General features: G+C 44.8%; 1 protein-coding gene across 3 annotated transcripts in view; it reads left to right on the plus strand.

Moving 5' to 3' along the window:
• tmem163a (transmembrane protein 163a) overlaps nt 1–17246 on the plus strand; it is a 55582-nt gene that overhangs the window by 25915 nt on the left and 12421 nt on the right. For all 3 annotated transcript variants that reach the window (XM_086219729.1, XM_086219727.1, XM_086219728.1), the window contains 2 exons: nt 14873–14916; nt 16212–16303. In XM_086219729.1, the coding sequence (XP_086075855.1) occupies nt 14873–14916; nt 16212–16303 (136 nt within the window). The remainder of the gene's footprint in view (nt 1–14872; nt 14917–16211; nt 16304–17246) is intronic.

Consider the following 17246-nt stretch of genomic DNA (forward strand, 5'->3'; position numbering starts at 1 on the left):
GACTCGCACGTTGCACCTTCATACGCATACCGTCATTGAGTGCGACTTTACTGCGAACAGGAGGTTGAAAAACAAACTGTGCTTGAAACAGATAGAATAGCTATGCTGGTACTGTTAAGGGTTTCCTTCGTCTGTGTCCCGACTTCACTTCAACTTTGTAGTATTTTTGAGGACTTTTAATCATGAGATTTTGTCAGAGGTGCAGGGTTCTAGTCGAGGGGACCTTACCTGACCTGGACCTGAGACATCTGAGCTGGAACCCTGCACTGACCGCCACTCACCGCTGATGCACTGATACTCAGCCATCATCTCATACTTGTTTTTTTGGCCTGGTTTTTCTGTTCTAACCCAGTTGCTGTTTTTTTATGGACTTAAAAAGGGGGAAACAAAAAAAAACTAGACCGCACGGAGGGTAACATTTTACTTTTGTTTCTTTTCTTTTTGACTGAGTGATGTCATCACACTGGTTAAAATTGTCGCAAAGATGACAAAGAGTTGCTAAAGCTGGCTACGCGGAACCATGTTTGCTGGGATTTTGCTGCAGAGTCACTTGTCCTGGGAATGAATGCAGATGAAACCATTTCCTACTGCAGATAAAACTCAGGCCTCTGCAGGGTTTCTTAGCCGGTGGGACCGGAGCTTTGTCCTGCTCAAATATGAAAGTAAATCAAGGCTAAAAACCAGAGCCGTAGGTTTTTCTGGAGGAAGTCATTGTGACTAGGTTTTTTTTAATTTTTTTTATTTACTTCTTTCCCTCACATTTGACCTTGTTGTTGATGTGTCAGCGAGCTCTTGGTAGGCAGTTTTATCAGAGGCTCGGGAATGTTTTATCTGTGTATTTGCTTGGCTGTCAAAAACTCTCCATCTGCAGCATAATTATAGGACGGCCTCTCTAGGCAGCCTCACACCATCTTTTATCAGTCAGCGGCGCTCTACTATTTTTACTCCTCAGAAGAGAGGTGGTGCAGTGTGATCAGATGGAACGTCAGAGGAGGACATGAGCGACTGGGGATGCGTGTTGGGGTTTGTCTTGTTAATCACGTGGCGTGGATGTGTTGAGGTGTAACATTTCACAGCTCGTCTCAGACCTGCACGTATATTCATTCCTACTGAAGCACAATTGAAATCGAGCACTTGTCTGTGGTTATAATCTTCTACCTACTGCTGCTCCAGATATTAAAATGTTAAATGAAGGGTTTTTAATGGTAAATCAGTCCTTTTTTTAGTATAAAGGATTTGAGGAGGTGTCTGGTGGTTGTGTGATGTGTTTTGGACAGTTTCCAGCTCTCTGACATTCTCAGCCTTGCCTGGAGCTCGTGTCGTCGCTCCGACACCGTCGTGCACGTGATCTGTACTTGAGCAGAACTGTCTTGCGAATTTCATGAAATATTTATCGCAGCTCCGTTAATTGCAATGTACCGCACAAGCTGACTGGGTTGCAGTCGAGATGTGAAGTCACTGCCGAGGGACTTCCGTTTGTAACCTAGCTGGTTTGTGATATGATGATTATCGGTTTTGAAGGTGTTTGCTGATAAATTAGCAAGCTATAATTGAAGTTATTAGATATTAGTTCAATGTAAAATTGCCAATGTTGGACCCTCGTTGAAATCAAGCTGGAGGTTAATGGCAATTTATTGCTCGGATGGTGATTGAGAACCAAACCGCTGGACACCAACATTTCCAGCTTCCATGGAAATAACCCCGATGACATAAGCAGGGTTACATTCTCACACTCCCACAGAAACACAGACGACACTGTATGACAAATGTGTGAAATAAGAGGACTTGTGCTTTAATGGTGCTGCGTATCCAACAAGCTAGTGCCTTAAATTTCAGCGATGGCGTCCGACGCCCTTGGTATGAAACAAGAAAGTGGTTTCCTAGTAAGTCACCTCAAGCACAGGGATTCGTAAAATAAAGCAGCAAAGTTTTATTGCTCCGATTGTTTCGAGAGCCTTAATCTGTTACCGTTCCTGCTCTGACGTGGAATTCCCAGTCTCGTTGCTGTTTTTTGTTGGCACGATTCTGTCTCCTTTCATCGCTGCTCACATGTCACTCTGGTATGATCTTCCTAGCAGTATCCATAAGCGCGGACCTTGTTGGTTTTCTGCTTTTGTGTAGTTAATTCATATATCAAATACACTAGAGGTCTGTATTTTATGCCTCTGCGGTGGACCGAAGGCATTTGCTGTGGTTGTTCAAAGGTCAAAGTCACTGTCGATTAACTTGATGATAAATAAACATGGTATCTAAGTGGGAAACACCTGGAGAGAATTTCTCAAAATTCAGCACAAACGTCCAATGGGACTCAAGGATGATCTGGAAAAGAATGTCAGCGGTCAAAGGTCAAGGGCGCTGTGACAGGCGGCAAAAAGCTGAGTTGCTCACATCCCTGTCACAGCCTTTGCCAGGATTAGAGAAATTACAAATAGTACCTTTAATGCGAAGGTCCTTCTTTCAAGCTCAGTGGCCTCAAACCTGAACTTGATTGTTTGTTTCTGGACGCCGCCTCTCACCGCCTCCCCAGCAGTCGCTCCATCCTAGTCAGCAGCCAATCACTCTCCAAACAGCAGCCAGCAACACAGCCGCATTGGCTTTGGTTGCAAACGAGAAGGCAGCGAAACTCCCAGAGCGCCCAGCAGCCTGCTCCACCATGATCAATGGTAAACTGATGCTTGAATGGACTCGATAGCAAGAGGCCTGGGCTTCCACTGCAATCTGCTAGCTGACAACAACTGATGCTGGCCGGTGTGGCCCGGGGGGGGGGGGAAGAGAACTGGGAAAGCCTTATTTTACCCTTTAACGCATGAATTTTTTATTGAAGCCGATACTGTCGGGCTGATGGAACAGATAAATGGAGAAAGGGATAATGGGGTGAGGAAATGAAAAAAAGAACGAGAAATCTCATTTGTATGTGTCTTCATCATTTTGAAGGTGTAATCGCTGAAGCCTACATCAGCATCTCCCCCTGTGTACCTAAAAACATCTTTTTAAGCGCTAATAACTGCATGTAAACAGAGAGGGTGTGAGCAGAGAGGTGGCGAGGGAGAGGTCATCGCTGGGGTCAAGTAGACGACCAAGGGAGGAACGAGTGACAGCAGGTTTAGGGGAAGAACTTCCAAGTGTTGGAGCTCCAAGGGCAGAGAACATGAAACAGAGCAGAAATAGCTCGTCTCCTCAACCGGCGCTACTCCACTGCGGTGCCTCGGCTTATTTTGGGTTTATCTCCCGTTTCTGTTCATATACTTCAGTGAGTTTGTAATCTTGTCTAGGATTCAGTACATGAGCAGGCACCTGAAGGTCTGACAAGCAGGCTGAATTATAATTTGACGTCTTCTGTCTGCTGTTTCATGCTGTAGGTAAAAGGCAACACGGTGACCTTCAGCGGAATGAGTCTGACCTTCACCTACCTTGCAGTTTGTGTGCATCCCAGTCATTCAATAACAGAGTGTTTTAGCGGACGTATCGTCTGAAATGACGTCGCCTGGCTGTGTTCTCGGTCTCACCACATCACCAGATAGGTGCTAGGAGGGGCCGAGTGGTGCGACATATTTAAAAACATTCATCGTTGGAACTCTGGGATGCTGCTGCTGTGGTTTTTTTAGGAGTCACATTTTTTGACTTTTTGAGGGGTTTCATATATGTACATGGGCAGTTAGTCCTAAATATCCTGCATAGAAAATTGTGTGTGTGTGTGTGTGTATAAGTAGACCCCTGAGACAGATAAGCTAAATAATCAGGCTAATCTTTTAGCACTCTAAGTGTCTGGAACCCAGTCAGTCCACGTTTGTCTCTGTGGTTCCTGTGTGGGTTTTTATTAAAGTTCCAGCTGGAATTTGGGGGTAAATGGAGATAAATAATAAATACCTGCCCTTTTTTTTAATTTCATGCGGTCAGTTGGACTGGAGCATCAGTGAAGAGTTTACAGAAGTTACAACACTGTCTCCAACTTTCTGGCTTGTCATCTTGAGATCTCCTGTTTTTATCTCCTTATCTGTTCCGTCCCCCTGCGGGTGCTGCAGTAATCCGCCGCCCACTCGTGCTTTTACAAAACAAACAAACCCTCCTTTGTGCTCAGCTAAAGCTTTGCCACTTGTTGGTTATGTCAGGAAGACGTCACACACACACACACACACACACACACACACACACACACACACACAAAACCACACATGGATTCTGATGTCATCGTCTACATCTGCTGCATCATGCCTCTCTTGGCATTATTCGGTTTAGCACGGTGGCGGCTAGCTGTCAGGAATACTGTGAGCCCTCGCGACCAGGCGCCCGCCTTCTTTTTCCTCTCTTCCTGGTGAGCTGTGAATCACCTGAACATCCTATAAGTCCTCCAAAAGTCTGAACCCTCTGAAAGGAACTGTTGTGAATGAGAACCGGGGTTCAGCGTGATCCAGAGTGAGAAGTTTAACTGCTGTTGCTTTGGTAAAGTCAAAGTCCAGACCAATGAGGGAAGTGTGAAAGGGCCCGTACAGTGTCAGTCAAAACGATGGACTCTGGATGGACATGAACATGCACGTTTACTGCACCTCCACATTGTTCACGCAGCAGCTGAAATAATCACTCTTTATGTACAACAGCAACAACAGCTCAGTTTCCACCTGAATCTCTGATTTTTTTGAGAGTTTTCAAGTGTTTTGCTCTCTCTGAATCCCCCGAGCGTCAGTCCAGACCGTGTCAGGACAACATCAACACTCACACTTGAGACAGGGGACTAACTTACACTCAATTTTCAGACACATATTGTCAGACAGCCGGGAGTGAGAGATTTTGGCATTGAGTGGCTCTGTTTCATGATCTTGTCGGTGAATCAGAGCTGTTTTTTCTCTAATTGTAAAACATCTTTTATAACAGTGACTCAGAATGTCTTGGTGAATGAAAAGCCTGCAGCAAAGATGTCACACTTCCCTAAGACACGTGTGTGTGTGTGTGTGTGTGTGTGTGTGTGTGTGTGTGTGTGTGTGTGTGTGTGTAACTGATATGAATGTCAAATGCTGCCAAAGCAGTTACTGTAGGCAGAAGCTCTGTAACCTTTTCTGTCTACCTCTGCAGGAACGTCCTCCCCACATGATCCTGCTTCTTATGAGGCATCTCTGCTCCTGCTGAATGGACACGTGGTCCATGTAGTCTTTACATCAAGAGTGAAGCCATGTTTCACAATTGAGCCTGGGGGGTGTGTGTGTGTGTGGGGGGGGGGGGGGGGGGGTTGTGCCACGCCATATCTACCATGATTTATTGTTTAAAATCCTCTGTCAGCAGGATTATACAAAATCTATGAGGCTGATTTTCACCAAACCTGGGAGGGGGGTGGCATACATGCCAGGGAAGATGCAGTTAAATTACGGGGCAGATTAGTCATAGCGCCACCTGGAGGCAGCATGAGTTTTTACTCATTACAGCTGTGATTCTCCCCAGCCGGAGTGGCTAGAAACGACTGGCGCGACTGAGTTCGTTTTGCCAAGCGTCGCTCGAGGAAAATAACCACACATACATAGCCTGCAGAAATAAAATACCAAAGAACTCTCAACATCAGGTGGTGTAAGCAGCAACTGGTGATGGAGCTGATGCGACTGCGGTGAGCAGGTGGAGCTGGCGTGACTAGCCTCCACAGCAGCAGATAAGAGTTCATTAACCAGTCATTTGAACTTCAGAATGGGGGGCTAGGAAAGTCATGTAAGGAAACGGCGTGTTCTTTAGCACTTAAATGCTCTCAGGGGTTTAGATCTGACCGAATATCAAGCACTGATGTGGAATTTTCTGTGAGGCAGGACTATCAGGGAAACCTATTTATTATCCAGTTATGCAGTTACTTGATGGAATAATTGCTTGAATACATGATTTATGAAATAATTGATAACTGCAGCTGTACTAGATACGCAACTACGTTCTGTTTTGTAATAATGAAGTTGTGTGGTCTGATGACACAACCCATGATTTTAGGCATAAAGTAATAAACTAAGGATTTCATGGGTTGAATGCACACGTCTGCAGGCGGAATTCAGCTGGAATTATGGTCCACCGGGACGTTCTTTCCCCCCGGATGACACCAGTTGATGTCACGCATTCACAAGAACCCACAAAATCAGATTTATCAACTTATGTGCTTATTTTTCTGAGCTTTTATATCATATTTACATCAGGTCAAGCAGTGACGTCCAGCCCGTCTGGGCACTTAGACATATTAGTGTGTATCTGAGATGTCTAGCAAATGAACAAAGGTCTCTTGTTGTTGTTGTTGTTGTTGTTGTTGTTCACATGTCATGCTGAACAACAACCCCACAAAAAGGGCCCAAGTTTCATCCCACACATATCCCAGCAACACATCACTTTCGTCTGTTGCTTGTTCACTCCTTCCAGTCGAGGAGATGAAAGCTAATAGAAAGTGACAGCTCAGAATCAAAATAGATGGAAATAGTGGCTGCTCATGACTCAGTCCTCATTCATCTTTAAGTGAGATGAAACTGTATTGGGTGCAGAGTCTTGGAGTCGCCGAGTTCACCCTGACTGAGGGAAAGAGAGCTGCAGCTCCTCCTCATCAGCGTGTGGCGGACGCCATCAAACAGAGCAGGACAGCAGATAGAGCTGTTCTCCTGTGGATAGTGAGGTTGTTCCTGCATGTGTGATGCTGTGTTTGCAGACTGGACTCAAACTCACCGCAGCTCAGTGACGTGTTATTCATAAAGCTCGGAGGACAGTTCGAATTGTGACGGGGAGGTTGAGTCATCTTTGCCGCAGGAGTCCTTGACGACATGTTTCTACCCAAGATTCAGAAAACTTCATTGTTGAAGTACTGAGGCAGCTGCTGCAGTGGAGAAATGCCTAATTGTGAGAGAACATCTTTAAAGGTCTGATTAATCATGACACCACGTGTCTTTTTCCAATTTTCCCAGGACACGTCTGAGATATGCTATCATCATTTTTATTCTTATTTACTGCAAGCATTTTGATGCAATAGCATTTGGCACACATTTTTATCCTTTGTGTGCATTAGAGCCGTTCAGTTTTTAACATCATATAGCTTGTCAGTCATTTGTGAAGCACTGGGTTTCGAGTTATTGTGTTTGAAAGTCTTACATATGTTGAGGTAGAACCGCTTTAACGTCTTCCTCGTATTTTCTAGTAAAGCCTTGAACTCCGCTGAAGGTTTCTCCGCCTGTTAAAATGTTTCCTCCAGCAAACTCTTTAAAACCTGCAGGTGTGTCGGGAGCATTAGTCCAATCAGCCGTGCCAACTCACTCTCCGCACGAAGCCGGCGAGGCCCCCGGAGTTGAGCCCCTCGCAGATGGCACCGCCCTCGCCGTGCCCATCAAGTGGAATTATGCCCCGCCACGAATCAATGTTGCTGGGCTATTGTGAGACGAGAGGGAGCTGAGGAAGCGAGGGAGGTGGGGAAGATATAGAGGGAGCTTATCTGTTGTAGGGCTATCGGATGTTAATGTGGGAAAAAAAGAAGAGTGAGGAGATTAAGAAAGACAGAGGACAGGCTCTAAAGATAGATGAGTATGTGAAGGAAAGTACAAGAGGAGCAAAAGAGCGAGTGAGGAAGGACGATTAACAATAAATCAACAGCGGGATGAAGGAGATGGATGGAGGGTGTCGCCAACTGAGGACGGAGGCGGTTTTCTCTATTATAAGGGAGTCAGGGACAGCGGGGGCGTCATAACCACAGAAAAATGGGAGGCTGGAAAGGAGAGGGCATCAGGAAGTGTCCCATTAGGCTTTTTTGCAGGGCGAAGGCAGTCAGAGTGCGCGGCGCGGTGCAGAGCTCAGCAGCAGGTTCTGAATTATTAAACACAATATTTTGCAGCTGAGCAAACGGCTGCAGCTTTGTTGGATGTGTGTGCTGAGAGGCAGGCCATGATTGTGTTAGCATACGTGTGTGTGGATGAGACCCCTTCCAGCATATATCAGTATTAACACACGCTCTGATGTGTGTGTGTGTGTGTGTGTGTGTGTGTGTGTGTGTGTGTGTGTGATATTTATATGTACTCAAGTGCAATATGCCCTTTTTTAAATCTTTTTATTTGTCTTATTTTCTAAATTGTTTGTAAGGGAGTTTACTGGAGTTTCAGCCTATTTGCTTGTGTGTGTGTGTGTGTGTGTGTGTGTGTGTGTGTGTGTGTGTGTGTGTGTGTGTGTGTGTGTGTGTGTGTGTGGTCAGAACGAGTGTGGCACACACTTGTAGAGCCACTAATTAATGAGGAAGTAACATCCTGAAGGCCTTTGTGTTAAATCGCTGCCCCAGTGGAGAGCAACCAGTAATTTAGGACACACACACACACACACACACACACACACACACACACACACACATTTACTAACCCACAAATGCATTTAATAATGGGTTTGCACACACACACTCTCCCATCTTCACTTTAATGGGCTCTATCTTCCACCCGGTTCAAAGTGACGCAGGTGTTAGTCTCCCACCAACACAGTCGTCATTTGCTCGTTCAGCTCCCACGTTGAACAGCGAATGTTCTGCCGGCCATCTGTGTGTCCTTGAGTGTGTTGATCTTAACAAGGTCAAGTGTTGATGCGGTTGGACTGTGGCTGAGCAGGGCCTAAATACATGGCCAGCTGCTGTGGTACAGGTAATAAGAGTGTGTGTAGTTGAGCCTCACTGAATTAGAATTTGTCAGATCTGATTGACGTCTTGTTTGTTTCTCATTTGTAGCACTGGCTGTCACTCATCTGACAGAAGAGCTGGAAAAAAAATTAAGAAATAGCAAGTTTAAAAGATGAAATTTAAGTTTGTTCAACCTGGATGACTCGGCTCGGTGGCCACGGGCTCCTCCATGTTTGTTTACAGAGCTTTAGCCTCATGTGACATTCTGGAGGGCTCTTGGTTACGTTGGTCCTTTTGCTCCTGCCTCTCCACCGTCTCCCTCCTCCTCCTCCTCCTCCTTCTCCTCCTTCACTCTTGGCTGGGTAACTCTAGCTACGTCACTGAAGCTAATGCTAAGCTAACCCCTTGGACAGTGTGCATGTCCTCATTAGCCACAGTGACTTTACTTCTGACACCAGCGGAACGTTTCAGGGACCAGACAGAAACGACATGATCGACTCACCTGAGGTTTATGACGCGGAACAACGGCGAGCAGTGATGGTGCGAGCAGACGGGGCAACTCATTGATTTAACGTAAAGGTGCAAGCAGCAACATGCGCACTTTGTTTTTTTTTAATTTGCATCCAGTGTTGCTGACCAAAAAAAAAAAGGAGGTGGATGGAGTTCTGGGCGGGTCAGAAACACCTCTGCTCTGATCTGATTCTGTTTCCATTGATGTTTTCGGTTCAACATGGTAACAGCGCTGTTCTCTGAAGCGCCCGAGATTCCGTCTTTGTCCCCTTTATTCTCCATGGCGAGACTTGGTGGCGCACTGTAGGTCAGTGTCACTCTAACCTGACCTATTTAGTCAAATTAAACACACATCTGAGTACATTGTAACGACAGTATGAGGAACACATGAGGGCACGGCAGATGGATTCAGATTTCAGTAGTACAAGTACCTCATCCTGGTGGTATTTCTGGTTTATACTGAGATGTGAATCAATCCATCAAAACTTTAAAAAGCTGCGCTTGTTCTCTTCTCATGCTGGCGATCAAAAAATAGCACTGAATGACAACTGTAGTTTGGCTGAAACTGAGATTTCTTGCAGCCCAGATTGTCCACTAATGAAATCTTGGCAATCGGTTGCTGTCTCCCTCCGCACAGTTCCAGCAATGGCAGGTGTATTTTCAGAAAAAAAAAAGAACTATTCCAGCTTTGATGGTGCATAATTTCCCTCCCTTTTCTATTCTTGTCCGACCATCTCGCCCTGCTCCATCTTTGAAACTCTCCGGCACTTCTGCTTAACAGCCAGTATATGAACTGCTGTTGAACCACGCGGTTTGACAGTATTTCAAATCCCTTCCCTCACCTCGGGACCTTGAAGTGGTTTTCCTCAACTGTAGTCTAACACAAATGAGTCACCTCTGAAAATTCCGACTGGCCTGCAGTTCCCACCTCCCTCTCTATTTCTCCGTCCATCTGTTGCTCTGTCTGCCTCCTTCTCCATCTCACCTCCTCGTTCCCTTTCTTCTAGATGATTCCTCTGTCTAATGTAATTGAATTTCACATCCCTGAATTGAGTTCTTGCCCCTGAGGAAGAGAAGAAATGAGAACATAATCGCATTTCTCTTTGGCTGCAAATGTGTCTGATTCTGATTTGATGTGGACGTTTCTGTGCAGTCAGCAGAAGGGGTGGCTAATAGTTGAGTTTATCAGTGTGGGTTTTAGCCCGCATTCCTGAAAATCATAGCGTTTATTGGAGTAGATAGCTTGTACTAAGGCGGTACTTGTGCTTTGTTACTTTGTGCTGACTCTGATGTGTCAGGAAGAGAAACGGAGGGAAAGACAATGACAAAAACACCTCCAAGAGATGAAAATCTGGCCCGGGAATCTGATCAAACGCCGCCGCATCTATCTTCTGTGTATCATCAGCACCAAGTGAACACTGACAGGAGGAGAGATTACGGGTGTTAAGTGCAGTTGCTCGCCCCAATCTTACATAACTCACAGATAATTGGGATTTTATTGCTGCCAAGTTGTAACCACTGCTATACGAGTACGCAGGAGCTGGCAGGACATCTGAGCAGAGAAGGGGAAACAAGGAATCTATCTAATGAAGGGAGGGATGGTGTGTGTGTGTGTGTGTGTGTGGGTGTGTGTGTTGCTGGGGATCTAAAGGAGTGCGGCGTTTGAAGTCATTTGTTTTGGTTACTCAGTAGGTTTACATGCCGTTGAGTTACAGCTGCGGCTCAGTTACAGCATTTAATTGGACGTCTGTCGTCATTCTGGAATACAGAAATGGGGACAGGGGTTTATCCGGGGCGTCGGTATGGCAGAGCTGGCTGCCGTCAGATGTTCTTCGGGTTCATTCTTTGCGTCACACTCTAAACAAGCAGATAGCAGTGTTCCTGTTGAACAGCGGACTCAAATTAAAATACTGCTAGAGAAAAACCAACAACTCTTAAAGCTGAGACGGTGTTACAGTTTGTCTGTTAGGAAATTCATTCTTTTCGCCCCCTTTTTTGTGTGAACGACAGGACAAACAGAAATTTAGCGCTTTATGCAAAAGTTTTTGTGTAAACGGCCCTTAAAGGACTATTAAAAACCAACTTTTTAAGCCAAGATGGCACAAAGTTGATCTCTATATCCATCCAGGAATGTCGTTTTCGCTGTACTTTCATGATCTTGTTCCTCTTGATGCCGCCGTGGAACCCGCACAACAGGTGCGTCAGTGGCCGATAGAAGCCTACACAGGTGACGTCAATGGATTCCAACCACATTAACCAGGCATGTCAGCCCAACTTTGAAAAGTGCATGTTCATTCTGACTAACGTGTTGTCACGGGGGACAAACGCAGTATCTCAGTGTTTCCTTCCATCATGGAAATGTGCTGATTGATTTTTTTATTTTTTTTTGGTGCCTGTCTTGCTCCCATCCCAGCTCCTCATCCCTTCACATGAGAGGTAAAAGTATCAGCGCGGCAATGATAGCTGTATACATACACACAGATGTACATATACCCACATACACATCCTTAAACACACAAATACACACATGCATGTATATACATATACATGCAATATACAACTGTACATATACTGTATGTGAATACTCTTCCTCCTCCTCGTCTTCCTCTCCTTCCTCTCCTCTCTTATTAGTGCTCTTCCTGCATGCTTGCCTCCCTGTTCAACTAACAACCGCGAGGATGTTCTGGGGAGTAGCGTCGGCGCTCCCCGAGAGAACCATCGATTTGCTGGCAGGTGGTAACCGCGTTCGTGAAATAAGCTCAAGAGCAGCCGACCATTATTACATGTTCACAAACTGAGAGCAGAAGTCTGAGCTTTTTACTTGGACCGCTTATTTTCCATAACTGCATGTTCCATGTTGGGCAAATATTAGAGTAGCAATAAGCTTAGAAAGCCGAGGAGTCTTAAACACATTCTCTCTTTAGTTTGCAGACGATGGGGAAGGAGAGAAGGGGACATCTGTTCTTTCTGGATCTGATTTTAAACACTCTGTGTGCGCGTGCGTGTGCGTGTGTGTGTATGCGTGTGCACGCTGATTTATTATTCAGTGAGAAATTCAGAGACACTTAGTCAGACTCACATGGTCTGATTTCTCTAAGAGAAGCAGCAGATTTAACAGAAATCCCGCCGTTTGTGTGTTTGCGCTCTCTCTTCTTGAAAATCATAACTCCTATGTGAATGCTTTTAAATAATGCGACTCACAGTTTTGCTGCATGAGTTGCGGCTCCCTCCAGCATCAAACACGAGGCACCAGACCTCTGTTCTTTCAACAGTGTGAGCTATTCCATTTTCTGCCACGAGTCAGCTAAATGAGACACATTTCCTAGTAATGCTGGATCTGTAGGGTTTTCAGAGAATGCAGCACACGGCTTTCCAGGCACAAATCTGGTACCAGGCAGGACCTGCAGGATACGGCAGCACACTGACCAGAATGAGAACCACTAAACTAGGCTAAACTCATGACAGGTTATGGGTCAGTGCTCTTTAACCAGACGCTCCGCTGGAATGCAGACGGTCACACATGGAGGATTTTAGTTCCAAGAGGCAATTACCCTCACGATGAAACAACCCGTCATGACTTCATTGCTCAAAAAGATTCTGCGATGTGCTCGGTCAGTTCTTCTCCTCTGGTGATTATGACGTCAACAGTGGCGACAGGAGGCACAGTTCTGGATTTTATGATGATATTTTACAGCTGGTTCGGCCGACAGAATGTATGATAACAAGTTTACATGAGAGATACGTTGTCATCCCTGGAAAAAGAACATGTAAAATGTGAATTTTAAACATGAACAGAAACAATGAGAGTACATTCATAATGGTGATATCGCTGGGTTACAGGTCAGAGACTAAAATAAACGTTATGTAAGAATACTTTACCATTTTTTAATGCTCTTTTCGTCCTTTATTGTGAGTGGGGAACATGTATCCCTCAATTACCCCCCTCAGCTTTACTGATGTTTCACTCATTAAGTTAACATGAACACCATTAGTAGAAGATAACGAAACCGTTAACTAAGCATTGCTAACCTTTATAAATGTACCTTTGTGTTTTTATCATCATTGATGACGAGGGTAGAAGATGAGACTGAGGCGGAACTGTGCTGGTACAGATACGGGCGACCAGTCCGATACGATGTTTTTAGAAAATGACCGATATCTGCCGATGTTGTCTCACCGTTGTCACTCGTAAACCTGACTGGTCCAAACCACCGTCGCCCTGGACACCAGCACGTAATTTGAAGGCCGACAAGTGTTTTCCCATGTGATCTTGCAGCCTGATCTTGGTTAAAAAAAAAGAAAAAGAAAAAAGAAACCCCAGCTACAATCCGTTAATTCAGATTTAAATATCTAACAATTTGTGGCAAAGTGCAGCGTCACAGCGTATCTGCCAGTCAAACCAGTGAGACGTTTAAAAAAGACTGAGGCGTTGATCGAACAAATCAAAATCCAAGGATCTGAGGGAGGGGGAAAAAAGATTCTGAAAAGCGGCAAAGCATAAAAGGGGGAAAAGGAGAAAGAAGATGAAAGCTCTGTTGAGTTCAGTCCAACTTGCAGCATGCCCTCAAACCTGCTGTTACCATGGTTACTTAACCGCTGGTGTAGGGTCCCTCGAGACTTCTGTCCTGAAAACACGGGGGTGGGGGGTGGGGGGACACAGAAAGGACACGCTGAAGGCCAAAACGCTCCAGGTGTGTGAGGCAAAGAGCCCTATTTAAACCATCTATAGGGTTAAGGGGGCATTGATTGCGATCAGTTCAATGATGTACAATCATTATGTCATGAAATAAACAATAAAAGGCTCTCCTTTCAACTACGGCTTCTAACAAACATCAAAATAATTAATTTGGAGTCGTCAACTGAGCCTTACGTGGAACCAAAGAACCAGTAGTGGAACTACGCAGTCACGCTGCGGGGAAACTCCGACCAACTGTAATGTCCTCCCGTCAGGAAGGGTGGCCTGGATGCCAGCGGTCGGGCGAGGCCCCAATTTTTCTTCTTCTTCTTCTTCACTTTTTTCATTTTTATGATATACTTTACTGTCATAAACTTATTCATTCAAGCTTCTGTCTCCATTTTTGATAGATAATGTATTCGACTGATATTTCACTCAATTGTGCTGCTTTGATTGTTTACTTATTTCTTTTCTCCCTCTGTCATGTGATGCAAATGTTTACTGAAGTATTGTCTTGGTCCGGCCTGTCCTCTGGAGAAGAGTGGCAGGTTGAAGTGGGGAAAACTCCTGTATGAATGACAGATGCCATCCATGTGCCATCGTAGGTTTGACTGAAGGAACGTAGGAAGTCACACGATGTCAGTAAAGGCTGAGAGGTGAAATCCGTACGCGGGGGTGGAGGGAGCGGTGGATGGATTGTTAGGACTCGTGCTGGAGGCCGCGAGGTGGAGAAGGCTGTTTTGACGGCATGTTTGGATTCTGTGCGGCTGCAGCAGAAGACGGCTGTTGATTTAAAAGTGTTTCATCGAACCCAGACTGTGATTTTTTTCTTCTTGGGTGTTGGAAGAATCACTGAAATGATACTTTTATTGATAATAATAATAACTTTATTACAGACTCAAAGGTCCAGATAAGAGCAAAACAATACATACAAAAAAAAAATTATGCAGATGTGCTTTTTTGAAAATGTTTGTTCTGTGGCGATGCAGCTTGTCGTCAGCCAAATGAGAGAAAACACTGATGTCCCACGGCGATGCCCTGAAGTGTGAAAAAGATCCAGCCCTCACTAACTTGTCTGTCTGCCTGTCTGTCTGTCTCCACAGCTGTATCATTCATGAGACACAGCGCGTCAGCCTTCGGATTTGCCGTGAGTTCCCCTCCCTTCTTCCCTCCATTTGCATTGATCAATTAGTCATAACTTTGGTCTCAGTAATTTATTAATGAATCCCACTACCAAAGTGTTATTGGTTCCTTTGTCTCCAAGGTAACAGGGCAGAGAGGAGAGGCTTGGGAATGGGAGGTTGTGCCTTCTAAACAGATGTAGTGTCCTTCGCCTTGAGCTTCTTATTATTTAGAGGAAGTGATTTAGAGTGTGATTAGTAAAAATAAATCTGATTTAATATGAGTGAAGTGACTGTTAAATCATCCACACTCTGTAGGCCAGAGTGGGAAAACCTGATTACCATAATGTGATTAAAGTAATACCAGCCATAATCTCCAGTGATAGCTATCTTTTTATTAAAGATTTGATGTTAATTAGCATTTGCTCGGCTGTGCCGTATTCGGCAGGTTCAAGAAAGTGCTAACGTTGATGAAAGCTAAATCCAACAAAATCCAACCAGGTTATATGACAGCTGTAGTTGTGCATACGACGATGATGAAAATTCACATTTGTTTTAGCTCAGTCTTTATCTTTTCATCCTTTGAAATTAAATGATAGTGACATCATTTATGCTGCACCTCATCCTCCTCCTCCTCTCTCCCAAAGTCATCCATGATTAGCAGCAGCAGTCGCTCCTCTCGGCACGAAGAATCATTTTGTGTTAGTCGCTGAAGTTTTTAGGTGCTGCGTCAAATCACCGCGCCCTGTTAGGAAAGTAGTTCCGGCTCTTTATCTTACTCTAAAACTACAGTATCTCACTTTTTTGAAATTATTTAATAGTGAACATTGCACACACCCCTACCTCCATTAATGCAGGCAAAGACCAGTTTGGAGGAAAGTGTATTTCATGACTTTTAATGAAGCTAAGCTACACAACCCATTGGCTGCTATTCATTGTGCTAAGCTAACTAGCAGTCAGCTGGTTTCTGTGGGTCTCAGCTCCCTCATGCACCCCACAGAAGAGAGAAAGTTATCTTTTTTCCTGTCTGGGTCTTGCGAGCGTGGCAAATAAGCCTATTTCCCAAAGGTTGGCATGTTTTTGAATTAGAATAATGTATTTGCATATTTCAATGTAAAATTTCAGAAAACACGGACCACAAAAAAGTAATTAATCAGCTGCTGAAGTTTCACGGGGAAATTATTCTTTTAAATTTCAACTCGATGCGATGACGGCATATCGTCTGTCACTGGCATTTGGAATGCTGCAACTGTGAACTAATGGTGTTCCTCCCCTCTCCTCTACTCTCTCCTGGTTTTCATACCTCGTGCATCTTCTGTAGTTCGACGCCACGCTGGACGTCCTGTCATCATTCATTGTCCTCTGGCGCTACAGCAATGCAGCGGCTGTACACTCCGCACACAGAGAATACATGTGAGTACTGAATCGGGTTTGTTTCCACTCCTGTTTATTGAGGACTCCTAATGTTATGGATCTTTATGTAATACAGTATATAATCATTTTTGCAAGTACAAAGGTTGTTGTGGACATTGAACACCAACAACAGGAGAAGTGCACTGCTAGTTGAGGTGAAGTCCTGTTTCCGTGGTGACGAGTGTTGATAGCACAATCGCTTCGTGCTTCGACCGATGCATTTGCATGTCAAAAATAAGAAGACTAGTGCTCATTTGTAGGGATAATCTAGTAAAACATGTGAGTAAACTTTTGTGTGCCACAGTTATCTATTACTCTCTGCAATAATTCAAAGTGCAGTGGTATAATCCCATTAGCTTTGAGTGGAGGGAGCTGATGCTAGCTCACAAGCTGGCCTCAAAAAAACGGTGTCATCTCTGTGGCAGGTTGTGAGAGGCTCCACCTTTACTCATAGCCACACCTGCCTCTCACCTCCGTAGACAGTAAATGTGCTGAGCTTAAACCTGACTTCCCTGTACTTGTCAAGCTGTTACGCCTCTGTTCTGACAGATGGGACGCAGATATTTTAATCTGTGCTCAGCAGATGAACTGAATCTATAAATGATCGAGCAATGGGGAAGCATCGTACTGCGGCTCAGGCCCAGCAGGAACGTGCGTGCGTGCGTGTGTGTGTGTGTGTGTGTGTGTGTGTGTGTGTGTGTGTGTGTGTGTGTGTGTTTTTGTGTGTAAGAAATAGAGAGAGAGAGAGAGAGAGAGAGAGAGAGAGAGAATATGCAAGCAACATATATAGTTGCAGAAAACCTCAAGGAAAGACATATTCCCTAGGTTGGTACATTCCCAAAGCCCTCTGCTAGTATCATTTGTTTTCAGCGCAGCAGGAAAGTGATAAATTATCCTGATTCAAATGCAAGAGAAAGAAACCAGAACTGGGGGAAAGAGTGAT

The sequence above is a fragment of the Aulostomus chinensis genome, chromosome 12, assembly GCF_037954235.1.
Source record: "Aulostomus chinensis isolate RoL2024-O1b breed Wild chromosome 12, RoL_Achi_v1.0, whole genome shotgun sequence".
NCBI classification, from domain to species: domain Eukaryota; kingdom Metazoa; phylum Chordata; class Actinopteri; order Syngnathiformes; family Aulostomidae; genus Aulostomus; species Aulostomus chinensis.